At 36.1% G+C, this 12687-nt stretch overlaps 1 protein-coding gene across 1 annotated transcript; it reads left to right on the top strand.

Moving 5' to 3' along the window:
• The first annotated feature begins 6312 nt into the window (after positions 1-6312).
• LOC148869630 (zinc finger protein 1-like) lies at positions 6313-8205 on the top strand. The gene has a single exon (XM_088972665.1). It carries the CDS (start codon positions 7039-7041, stop codon positions 7945-7947), a length of 909 nt encoding a protein of 302 aa, XP_088828791.1. The 5' UTR covers positions 6313-7038; the 3' UTR covers positions 7948-8205.
• Positions 8206-12687: the final 4482 nt, after the last annotated feature.

The following is a 12687-nucleotide window of genomic DNA, read 5'->3' as shown; positions in this document are numbered from 1 at the left end:
ATCTTACATTATCGGTGCTTATACCATTTATTGTTATTCTTTCATTTAGGGTCTGTTTGATTCATAATTGGAATCGAAATCAAAATCAAAATTTTTTAAAATCGGAATCGAAATGATTCATTCTCGTAATCTGTTTGATTCAGATAGAAATAGGAATGAAAATTAAAATAGATAGGAATGAGATTTCATTCCCAAGAGAGGGGCAGGGAATGGCCATTCCCTCAAATAGAAATATGTCATTCTAGCAGGAATAGGAATACGATTCCGATTCCACCCAACCAAACAATTAAAATCGGAATAACTCATTCTAATTCTGATTTTAGACCTCTATTCCTACGAACCAAATGGGGCCTAAATTCCTTTTCGTTTCTTATAACAAATTACATTTTCTAACAGGCGTGTCGCCGGACCAATTCATCTCAACCATTTTCTCCTATCTTTTGATAAATTAGTAAGGTATAGGAACACACTATACCCATATATAGGTATGTGGGGCCTAATAACTTGCCAACTGTCCCCTATTCAAAGAATGGAATCGATTATTAGATGGGTCTCACTTAAAAGATCATTGTGCTAAAAATACTACTAGCACAAGGTCTGATATTGTAATATTTTAAACGGATAATAAAGGTTAAAAAAAATTGCATCATATGGTTAAACAATTATCTGATTAAATTTGTTCAAGGTACATCCATTAATTCTTCTTATTGGACCCATTCAATGTTTGGTCTGATGGAATCATGGAATAATTACAAACTAAGGGGGCTTCAAATCCCTATACTGCTCTGTGTAACTGGACCCAACATTGTTTCAAATAAATAAATAAATAAATAGATAAAAGAAAAAAAAACTTTTAAATGAAGGTGGGGAAGGGCAACCCCTGTTGTGTAGCCCATTCGCCTAGCAAAGAAAAACAAGTCTTTTAAATGAAGGCACGCTAAGGCTTGACGAAAAATAGAAAGGACATAAAAATAATTAATGAATTTGATTTGAAAATAGAATTTTGTTCTTCTCTTTCTCAACCAAAAAAGAAATAAAAAAGAAAATATTCTTTTATCCAAATGTAATGACGGTTCAATTTGAATAATGTTGAGATATCACTGATCTTTAATACCCTTTACATAGATAAGTGAAATTATCATTGACTAGGTATGAATCTTAAGCTTCTTAATTCAGACCCACACCCAAATCAAATGCATCATTATATATACATACATATATATATATATGCATTTGATTTGGGCTATTACTTGGTCCAAAGTAAAAATTCAGGCTGAGGAGAAGCGGAAATATGTATTAGGGTTTGAGATTAGCCACTTTATGGTCAAATTTAATCAAATTATAAATGGATCTTATATTTGTTACGAAGAGATGTTTTTAATGTAGGATTGGGATGTGTTGTAGGGCGTGTTTGGGTTGCGATTTCTGGAGACTCAATTGGGTCATCATCCGATCCATAAATAACAGGTATTAGTACATAGTACACATTAGAGGGACACCGGTGGAGACAAAATAGGGAGCATGTAATGCTCCCTTTTTCCATCCTATTTCATGACATCTCACAAACCAAACATGGAAGAATATTCAAAATTATTTTAAAATTTTCTCTTCACATCCCACAAATCAAACATAGCCTATAGGGGACTTGGAGACGGAGTAGGGTGCATGTAAGGCCCACCGGCGTACTACAATGAGTATGTATTTTTTTTTTTTCGTTTTACAATTAGACCTGTTCATGGGTTGGGCTGGGCTGGGCTTTGTCTATGTATCAACAAAATACATTCAGACCCGAGCCTGAGCCTGAGCCTGGCCCGACCATCGGGCCTAGGTCTTGAGCCCAATCCCAACCCTCATATGAAACCCAAAGCCTAGGCCTGAGCCCGAGCCCGGCCAGAAATTTGAAAGCAGAATTTTTTTCTTTTTTATTCAATAAAAAAGTGTTTTATTTATATTAAAAACCTTTAAAGCTCAAAAAATAATAAACATCTCACTATTGCTTGAAAAAAAAAGAACGAAGAAAAAAGATTGTATATATATTTTTTATTATTTAATATATAGTATCATGTCGGGCTCGAGCTCAGACTCGGGCCAGGCTTTTTTGAGAAAACCTGAGCCTGGCCTGAAAAAAATCAGGCCCGGTGCTCTAGGCCCAAGCCCGAGCCTGCAGACTTAAAATTATGACCAAGCCCGACTTATAACGGGCCAGGTCAGGCCGGGCTGTCGGGCTACCCAGCCCATGAACAGGTCTATTCACAATGAGTCTGTAATTCTGATGGTTTGATCTTATGCTTCCATTTTTTAAAGGGATACCGAGTAACCATCTTAAGTACTAGGTCATTGGTGATTTTATTTATGTAACCAACTCGAAATAGTTATCAAGGTTTTTTCGAATTTGAGTCTTCTTCATTTGCCCAACGGTTTGTATGGTTGTATGTTACTTCAAATGGCAATGGCCAATGATGATAAAGTGTGGCTTATCAGTTTTTCTTTGCCAAAAACCAAGAACAAGATGAGAGTTACAGGGCCTATTGATGGGCCTGGGCCTCCAAAACTCACCATCACACAAGTCCTATATTTAGAGAATGGGGAACCCAGCATTGCATGAGCTTCATCAATTCAAAGCTTATCTCCACAACGTCAATATTATCAAATGAATATATTCTAACAACAAAAGAGGACAAGTTGAACAGTGTTTAACATCTAATCCTAATTTCAGAGCCCTTTTGGGCCCTAGAAGTCTTTTCTACGACCCACAGTCCAAGCGATAGAAGTCCCTATTATACTTTTATAGGGCTTAAATTATAATTTTCAGCCCTTTACTTCTCTTGGCGAGGAATTTCTAAGCAGTTCATTGACCTAAAGTGAAGGATCCTTTGGAAGAATCTCATAGGGAAGGCAAATGAAGTTGATGGGAAAGACGGTGACATTACTTGGTACCTATCTAAAGCTGTTCGTTACACCAATTAGCTAAGATATTTTATTATGACCCATTAGTTGAAGAAAACAGAATAGATCAATATGAGTGTCACCTTGCTGGATGCCAAATGCACAAACACACAAATGCGTCCTTCAACCTTTCTTTGATTGATTGAAGAGAGAGAGAGAGAGAGAGAGAGAGAGAGAGAGAGAGAGAGAGAGAGAGAGAGAGAGGTGGGGTAGGGTAGGTGATAAGTAAAAGATAGACATAATAGGTATGAGTGCGACTTGAGAAGTGGAGGGACTAAGTTGTCCTCTTTGAGAAGTTGATCCTTTTCATCTTTGTGTGGGAGTGATGGAAGCCTGTTGCTTCTCTTTTGGCTTTTCAAACATGTTTCATTAGAGAGACATTGAGATCTTCTAAGAGATTTGGTCGAACTTGAATAGACAAGCAAGCAACAAGGGTCATGGATGATATATGTTCATATGGGATGTTTGTAATTGGACAAGTAAATGAGAATAAAAGAGTAAAAGTGCACTCATAACCAATTATTCCTTTTTGTGTACATGAAACCTTCTTTTCAAGTTTCTTTGAGTGGGGGTTAGGGTTTACAAATAGATGGAGGATTAAAAGAGTGTGGCTGAGTGGAGCCTAAGATTGTGATGAATTTTCTCATTAAAAAAGTTTATTGAAACTTAGGCTGAGTGGAGCCTAATAATTCATATATATAGCATAGGACAGCACTAAGGGAGCATGGGGTCCTTCCACATCAGCTTCCCCATCCATCTGTCGGCCATTTGTCGTCGCCACCACCCGTTCCACCATACATCTCCTGATGACACGTGGACAAACATTATTGGGTCTTGGCTGGAAGTTTATTTTGGCACGTTTCTGCATCAATGTCTACATGAATGTCCAACTTTGAGAGTACCCACTTGCTGCACGTAATAAGGTTCCTTCTATGCCTCCAAAAATACCTTCATGGGAAAATATTGCCCATTTTATGTAGGAGACCTCCTCCTTTCTCTCTTTCATTTGTTACTTAGAATGGTGTTGTTGGTAGTTCAATTTTGTTTTTTTTTTTTGAAAAACAAAATACTCATTTTTAAAAGACAGAAGTGCCTATATGTGCTAATTTTTATTACCATATAATTAGGGGTACTATTGTATTTTCATTTTCATAGATGGGATGTGTCCAAATCCACAACATTATATTGAAATCTATATAATGACCCACCATGAACCTTTGATGTTGGTGGAAACTATTTAGTCAATGGGTCGAGTGCTGTTCTCCTGCATGCTTTGAAAGAGAAACATGGGTCTATATACTTCTTTGAGTACTAGAAAATTGTTAACTCATTTTGGAAGATTTTCCTAATATTGGAACCTAACTAACAAGATATTTTCTTGAAGATTGTTACTTTGTTAGTCTTTTTTTATAGATTTCTAAATAACTAATTGAAAATAAAATGTGAAGATAGAATTAGGAACTTCGGTTCAGTTCATGAATGGACTAAAATAAGGAAGGGGCAAGTAACAGAGGAAATCAAATTCAAAAGCATGCTTGAACCATACAATAATAAAAATAAAATTTTGCTTATGTATCAACTCTCTTTAGAATCTGAGAACAAAGTTCAAAATAATGAAAATATCAAGCAGAAGAGAGTTAGCATGTAGATTAGGTTAATAATAGCTGCAGTATGATGAATATGGTTATCTTCCCAACAGTTCTCTCTTTTCTTTCAAACTCATTTGCTCCTTAAATATGTTTCACTCAATATCATATCATCCTTAATTAACACCACTATCAAAACAGAATAAGTCAACAGATTTTTTGAACCATCCATGAGATGAAAATGACAATTGTACTACTTTGAGTAGTTATTTAAATTAAAACCTAGTTCCTCAACCTCTATATGAATCTCCAATGCAAAAGCGAAATCTAGGAGGTTTGAAAGCTTTCCTTTTCTTTTTGACAATTAGCACCCCATGCTTGCAAAACTCATTAGTCATTACCCAAAAGAAAAATCTATATTTAGCACCCAATGTTCTGTACACTGCTGAAGTGGATTAAACCTATCCAACAGATCACTTGCATAAGCAATCAGCAAGATTTGATACTCTCGTTTTTTTAAGTTGTCCATTAATTATGCTTTAAAACAAGTTTTATACAAAGTTCTAAATATAAGGGGTGGCTCTTTGCTATGTTAACTGGTTTGCTCCGGCAATGATATAGAATCAATTCCCGCAACAATGCGTAGCACCAAATACAAAAAAAAAAAAAAATGTAGGTATGTTATAGGTAGGACCCATATTTTGATGCACAAATTTCTACTGCATGAACAAGAGATTATTATTATTATTATTAAAAAGCATACCTTCTTAAACAACCTGTATTAATTTGCATCTATCTGATCTAATCTCTTGCGAGTTTTCTATATTAAGGAATTTTAGTCTATTTTATAAGATGAATATCTCTCAAGAAGACTTGTGATTCACAAATATAGAGTTTGATTTTTATTTCAAGAAAATTATAGAAAGATAGTTCATTTTCCATGACTTCTCAGTGCTAGAGATCACCTAACTTTCACCTTAGCATATTCAACCTTATTTATTTAATTCTTTTTATATTTTTGGTTTCAAAATTCAACCATCTCATTATCAAGTAGATGCCACAGTGTCTAGAATATGGCTAAGTTTGGTAGTTTTGGGTATTAATAATTCATTTCTATATGTAATACTAGGAGCATTATAAAGATATATAAACTCATAAATAAAAGGGATAGGTTTAAAAATGCGATGGGATAACACGCTTTTTGATGGCAGCAGATCCGGGCTTTTTAAAAACAAAGTGGATTTGGAGATACCACAGAAATTTAATGCTTCTATACCTAAAAAGATTTGCAAATTTTCAATCCAAAGTATGTAGAATGGATTTACAAAATGAAGAGTAATTCTGTTAAGATTATTTCATGTAATTTTAAAATGCGTTTAGTACCAATCAGATGATCCCACACCTTCAAACAACAATTTTTATTATTTTTTGGTAGGAAATATTTTGAGACAGTAAACCCTTGAAATATGCGAAGGGAGTCTTCTGTAAAAAATGTCTCTATCAGATTATTGTTCACTTTAGGACTAGGAAACTTCACAGTAGTGGGCTGATGGCCCATTAACAGGTATTAGTTCACCATGTTTTAGTAGGGATGGAAACTAGTCAAGCCGAGCTGAACTGAAACCTCTTGAGCCTTGCCCAGTTCACCTTAAGCCCATCACTCAGATGGAGCTCAGGCTCAGTTCTGAATTTGAATCTTGATGGCGTCTGCTTCAACTTGAGCTCCCTTGAATCCAGTAGTTGATTGGCCTTTGGAAGTGGTAGCCCTACAATCCTACATGTATGTATATTACATGCGGTATAGGCATAGGTAATGAACATCTTCAATTGAGCCACTGAACGAGTCAACTCAGCCATGTTTGATTGTTTTGTTAGAATAAAGAGCTGAATTTGAGACTCGCTTCGGCTAGAGAGACAACCAAGCTCAAGCTTGGCCAGGAAGAACTTTTCCGGACCAGAATATACATTCAGCACCCCCAATGATTCCAACAACCAAAAGGGGGAAAACAACTGAGATAGCTAGAATCGTCCTGATGTTGGTCTGTTCAAGAAAAACCATGGCAGAAACCAGACACCCTAAAAAGAAAACATTTATTTTGGTGATCCCAAAGCTATGTAACCTTGTGTACAAAAGTGGCAAAATATAGATGAATCTTCAATGGGTCTGTGAGAGCAAGTAAGACTTTGGAGGGTCTAGTACTACTGACCAAAAAGGGGGACTTCAGGACTTGGTCCTTTTTTTTTCTTTGTGATGGAGATATACATTGGGTTAGAATTAGATAGAGATAGATGGTGTTGATCATAGAGCTTGTTTCAATGAAAAGAACGTCAGAGCTTCATCTCATGTTTCTATTTCAACTTCAATCACTTCTTATTGTCCCTTTGTGCATTCCCAATTCTAAGCTTCACCTCCTCTCTCTCTCTCTCTCTCTCTCTCTTGGTTTTACCATTATAAGTCCTTTGTAACTGTAGACAATACAATATCATTCCATTTCCATACTAGCAGATGTCATTCAATTCCTCCTCAATAAAGTATTCATCTTCTTGCTATCAAACAACCCAATTTTTTACCACCAAAGGGAAGAAGAGTCTCACATCATCTCCTCCTTCCATGGAGCCACAGCATATAGAGCCATGTCTCTCTGAGACCTCAAGCATCATTTCAGTACCAGAGGCTCAGCTAAGTCTAGATGGCTCAGAGAAGCAGCAGAAAGGGGAGAGGCAACAGCCAGAAGGAGAAGAAACGTTGCAGGAAGAGACTAATCCTGATCTCTTACTAGATCTTAGCCTCTCTCACAAGGATTCCAGTCATGGGTCGAAGCCAGAACTCAATCTTATCGATTGCTTGAGCGTGGGTGCATCAGAAACTTCACCAGAGATCCCACAAGGCACAGAGGCTGAGCCCCGAGTATTCTCCTGCAACTACTGTCAGAGAAAATTCTACAGCTCACAGGCTCTTGGGGGACACCAGAACGCCCACAAGCGAGAGCGGACACTAGCAAAGAGAGGGCATCGAATGGGAGCTGCTGCTGCTGCTTTTGGGCATTCTCAGTCGCACTACCATCGCTTCTCAAGCTTGGCTTCTTTACCACTCCATGGTTCTTTCAGTCGGTCTCTCGGAATTCAGGTGCACTCTATGATCCACAAGCCATCAGGGCATTTATATGGTCACCATGAGTGGTCGAGGTCGCCCATCAATCAACAACCTGCAATTGGAAGACTGGCAATGACCGATTACCATGTGGGTGTGTCGGCAGGATCATCGTCGAGAGGTGGCGCTGCTCGGTTCGATACCAGCCGGATGTTTAGTCCTCCTATGGAGGAAGGAATCAGTGGTTATTGGTGGGCAGATAGTGGCGGCATGAAGACTAATCAAGAGGAGTTGCAGAAGCTCGACCTGTCTCTGAAGCTCTGAGTTTTTTTTTTTTTTTCTCTTCTTCTTCTTTTCCTTCCCTCGTTGATTTTGCTATTTCAGTGAGAATTTCGTGTACATTTAATGATCAAAGGCTTTAGGTATTTTGATTACCATTTTTGTTTTGGAAATGTTCAAATTATGTGTAGATATTGTTAGAAACTTAGAACTTGAAGGCTGGAACTTTGCCGTGGTGATTAGATTGAATTCTGCCCGTGTGTATTTCGCCTTATTTAGAGGTTTAATTTATCTGCAGAGTTTCCCTGAATGTAGAGTCGATTCTTCCAAGTTTGTTTTCGATCCCTTAACCGACCAAAAGGATTCAAAATGAAGTTTCATTCTTAGTTCTTACCACTTATGGAATGTTTCTTTTCAGACATTCTGATATTATTTCCAACATTAATGCAAATTTTTCTTTTTAATTAATCCAATTCCAGAGAAGGAAAGGAGTATGTGTTCATGTTAGGACCATCTCTTAGGGCCAGTCCCCAGCATCTCAGCAGTCCACAACCACAAGTCTATGCTTCAGTATTGATATTTTAGTGGGGCGTACCTGGCCATTGATCCAATGGGGCCATGGAGTACAATCATTTAAAAGGTTCAACAGTTTGTTGGCTAAGATTGTCCCATCACTGCAATAATTTTGAGGCCACTTGCTAAACAAGTAACTAATGGTCATCTGTTAGACAGTCTGGATGGATGTGGACCTTGAGTGGGTGCACCACATACATGGAAAGAAGGGTACATGATGACCTCTCAGTGATCAAATCTTTTTTCTCATATATAAATCTTGATCATGCTGAAGTTAGATCAAAGAGATTTCTTAGATGGGTCCCAATCCAATCTATGTACACTGTACACCATCAATCATGCAGATTACAATACTATAAAAATCATGCAACATCACTTTATGTGATGTAATGGAAATGTAGTTAATGCTTTTAAAGCCTGAGTGAGTGAGAGAGAGAGATTATGTTGGGTCAATTTTTGGACTGGTCGTTTTCAGGGACGTTAAACCTATGGATGAGAGCCACGTGGCAAACTTGATTGTTTTCCACAAAGTTGAATCAGTGGGTGAAAAAGACCTAGAAGGGCAGGGCCCAATAATTGACACAACTCCAACTAACAACACAAAGCATACTTGACTATTGGGCATTTGAACATATATTGTATGAAAAATTAATAAATGAACTAAATCACTAATTATGTGGTAGAAATAAGACCCTTTTCATTTTTAGAAATTAAAACAAAAAAAATACAATAACTTTTATTAGTTGTAAAGAAAAGTTTTGTCAAAAAAAAAAGGAAAAAGAAAATGAGGGAGTTTGATAAATATCAAGTCATCAATAATGACAATCCCAGTCCTTTGGTATGAGGGTTTTTTTCGGCATCTTTAAAACCAAAAGTTTCTCCCTCTAAATTATGCCTACTCAAAGCTTTTAGATTTTTTTTTTTTTAATTTTTCCATCTACACTTTAATATTTTCAGATGTTTTTAATTTATGTTCCTATTTTTGCAAGTTCTAATATCCAAATATGAAATAATTGAATCGTGTGTCAGATCAAGTTTCAGACTTTTCCGAATCCATTGGTAACTCTATTTATTACCAATAGAAAGTAGGGATAGCTACGAGCCGAACTTTTTACGAGTTGTTCGAGCTTCGAGCCAAACTTGAGCCTTGTATATAGGCTCATTTGCTAATCGAGCAAAGTTTGAGCCTAATAAAGCTCGACGTGAGGCTTGCGAGCCTAATCAAGCTTTTACATACATACATACATACATACATACATACATATATATGCATATCAAATTTTAATTTTTATATATAATAATAATTAATTTTTTGGAATTCTTAATTTTTTATATGTCAAATACAAAATAATTTTTATATGTATATTTTTATTTTATAAATTGTTTAATTCACAATCGAGCCGAGCCGAGCTCGAATTTTTAATCTTTTGACTCAAACAGTTTGAGCTCAAATTTCTATCTCAAATCGAACTCGAGCTCGAGCCTAATAGTTTATTAGCGAGTTGAGCTCGAATAGCCAGAAATCTGGTTTGGCTCGAATCCACCCCTAGTAGGAAGGCACATGCATTACACATTGTATTAAGAGATCCATTTTATCATATTTTATTTATTTATTTATTTATTTAGTGCATTGAAGCCTCTTAAGCATGGTTTCGAAAACCGGCCCAACCTAGACAACGGTCTTTGGCTGTTTTTTATTTTGATTATTTTTTAAAATCAAAACGGGTTGTCCATTCAAACTGGACAGTTGGGCCATTTGGCCCAGGAACAGGTGGCCAAAATGGTTGTGTCTGATCCGATTTTTAAAACCTTGCTATTGAAGGCTATATATTGATTCAGGAAACTACTCCAATTTCGAGATCATACTAAAAAGGGAAAATTCCCGATCAATACTCTGTACTTTGGCTCGAGTGACAATTTGGTACTCAAACTTTAAAATGCAACAATCCAGTACTCGAGCATTCAAAATGTGACAATCTAGTACCCAAACTTTCAAAATATGACAATCCAGTACCTGTCGTTAGCCAATCCGTTAAGTGACATTTGAAAAGTCAAAAATGCCCTAAGAATGTCATCTAATTCTCTTTATCAACCATCCAAACATTGACAATAAAATGAATAGTCCCAAATTCTAGATTCTTCTAAACATTCACCAACCTTTTTTAATAGAAGAGGTTAGGATTTGGGACTGTTCAGTTTTTTTTCAATGTTTGGATGGTTGATAAAGAGAATTAGATGGCATTCAAAGGGTATTTTTGACTTTTCAAATGTCACTTAACGGTTGATTAATGGACTAGTTAACGGTAGGTATTGGATTGTCACATTTTAAAAGTTTGGGTACTGATTGTTGCATTTTAAAGTTCGAGTACCAAATTGTCACTCGAGTCAAAGTACAGGATACTAATCGGGAATTTTCCCTACTAAAAATATGAAATAACTTTTTGATCCGAGTTAAAATTCATTTACCCCTTTTTAAAACCAACCCGGAGACTGAACCAGTCAGGAGTCCGGTTACCAGGCGAACAGTCAGCTCGTTCTAATAAAAAAATTAAAAAAATAAATAATGATCAAAACTGTTCGAACGATTAACCACTCGGGTTAGTGGTTTGCTGACCAAAATCAACGGTTTTTTGAAGAAAATCCGATTTTGGGGAAAAATGGAACCAGTTCCCAGTTTTTCTGGTCCGACTGTCCGATCTGGTCGGTTTTGAAAACCATTAATAACTATGCTCTATCATGATAAACCGTACAAACAAATTGTATCATTATCCATCGTATTTTTTTACAGATTAATCTCCTTGATGGGGACCCATTTAATGGTGGACTTTGATCATCTAAGTTATGGTACCTCAAACCAACGATTTTAAAAACCGATAAAAAATCAGAACTGTTTTGACCACTAGTTTCTGGGTATGTGGTTTGACTTCTGGTCGAAATGGATTAGTTCATAACACTTTAAAATTAAAAAAAAAAAAACCCTTAAAATTGTTATACAGGTCCATGGTTCGACAGACTAAGTCAATAATCCGTTCATTAATTCAACGGTTTTTAAGAAAAAAAGTAATGATTTAGGGCTAAAAGCCTGAAACAGAACCCATACCCTGATCAGTTTCTCCAGCCGAACAGTCTAACTCTCCGGATTTAGGTCAACGACAGTTTTATTATTTTTATTTTTATTTTTATTTTTTGATAAGAAGCAAAAATGTCAAAGACGGTTTTAAAATCTTGCCTCAGACCAATTTTAGGGATTTTTATTGTTCAGTCCACTTCAGAAATTTCAGTCTTACTGTATAGGTGAGATGAACCTGTGATTGATGCCTAATCCATGGGCAGAATGTGGCTGCAAGTTTAAATTTCTGAGGTGAAATGCAGTCTATTTATCCCTTTATTTTATCATCTGCAAATCTGCTGTAATCCAAAAGCATCAAATAGTGAATGTGTTTGGATACAATTTGACAATAAGATGATAAATAAATATGAATTTTGAAAACAGGGTTGAGTGCAAATTGGTAGCATAGAGCGTTAGGTGCACCCAGAAAAATAAAATAAAATAGCACAAAATAATTCAGATTGGACCACACCACTGTGGCCAAAGCTCTTCAAGAAAATTTGGAACAACTACTCAAAATGTTTTAAATACTAATTTAATCTCTATTTTTATTTGTTTTTGCATGTTAAAATAATGGCTGTTTTACCATCATAGTATCATACTATGTTAGACTTGCATATTTGCATGGGCATTACTTGAACGACATTGCATCCATGTCATAAATGCACATAAGAAATCAAGGCCCCATTTGATGTGTCATTTTGTGTGGATTGTAGGATTTTTTTTCTCCATTTGGTTGGGAAAATATCCAATCGTCAATGGACGTTGCATCAAAAAAATGTGTAAAGCCTATTTTGGACGATTTTTGAGGATTTTTCAATTCATCTTCAAGTAGAAAAACAAGCCTTAACTAAACGGTCTTCAGCCTTAAACCAAGTCTTTTTTGAAAGAACTTCTAAAAGCTCTGACATTTAAAAGACATAGTGAGCTTTTGCATCAAGATCTTGATAGCCTAAAGACCATTTGGTTAAGGTGTGTTTTTCAACATGAAGACGGTTTGAAAAAATAAAAAAATAAAAGAAAACTGAAAAGCTTCATTTGGAGCTTCCCTAAAATAGCTCAAAATGAGATTCACACATCTTTTGGCAACTAGATCTCCTGCA

This window comes from Nelumbo lutea, chromosome 2, assembly GCF_056320005.1.
Source record: "Nelumbo lutea isolate HS-2025 chromosome 2, American lotus-T2T, whole genome shotgun sequence".
In the NCBI taxonomy this organism is placed as follows: domain Eukaryota; kingdom Viridiplantae; phylum Streptophyta; class Magnoliopsida; order Proteales; family Nelumbonaceae; genus Nelumbo; species Nelumbo lutea.
Note: the sequence above shows the minus strand (reverse complement) of the source record. Positions and strands in the feature narration are given on the sequence as shown.

What these genes read in the sequence shown, in the direction of transcription:
- LOC148869630 (XM_088972665.1), top strand. Translation starts at nt 7,039, where the DNA reads ATGTCATTCAATTCCTCCTCAATAAAGTATTCATCTTCTTGCTATCAA.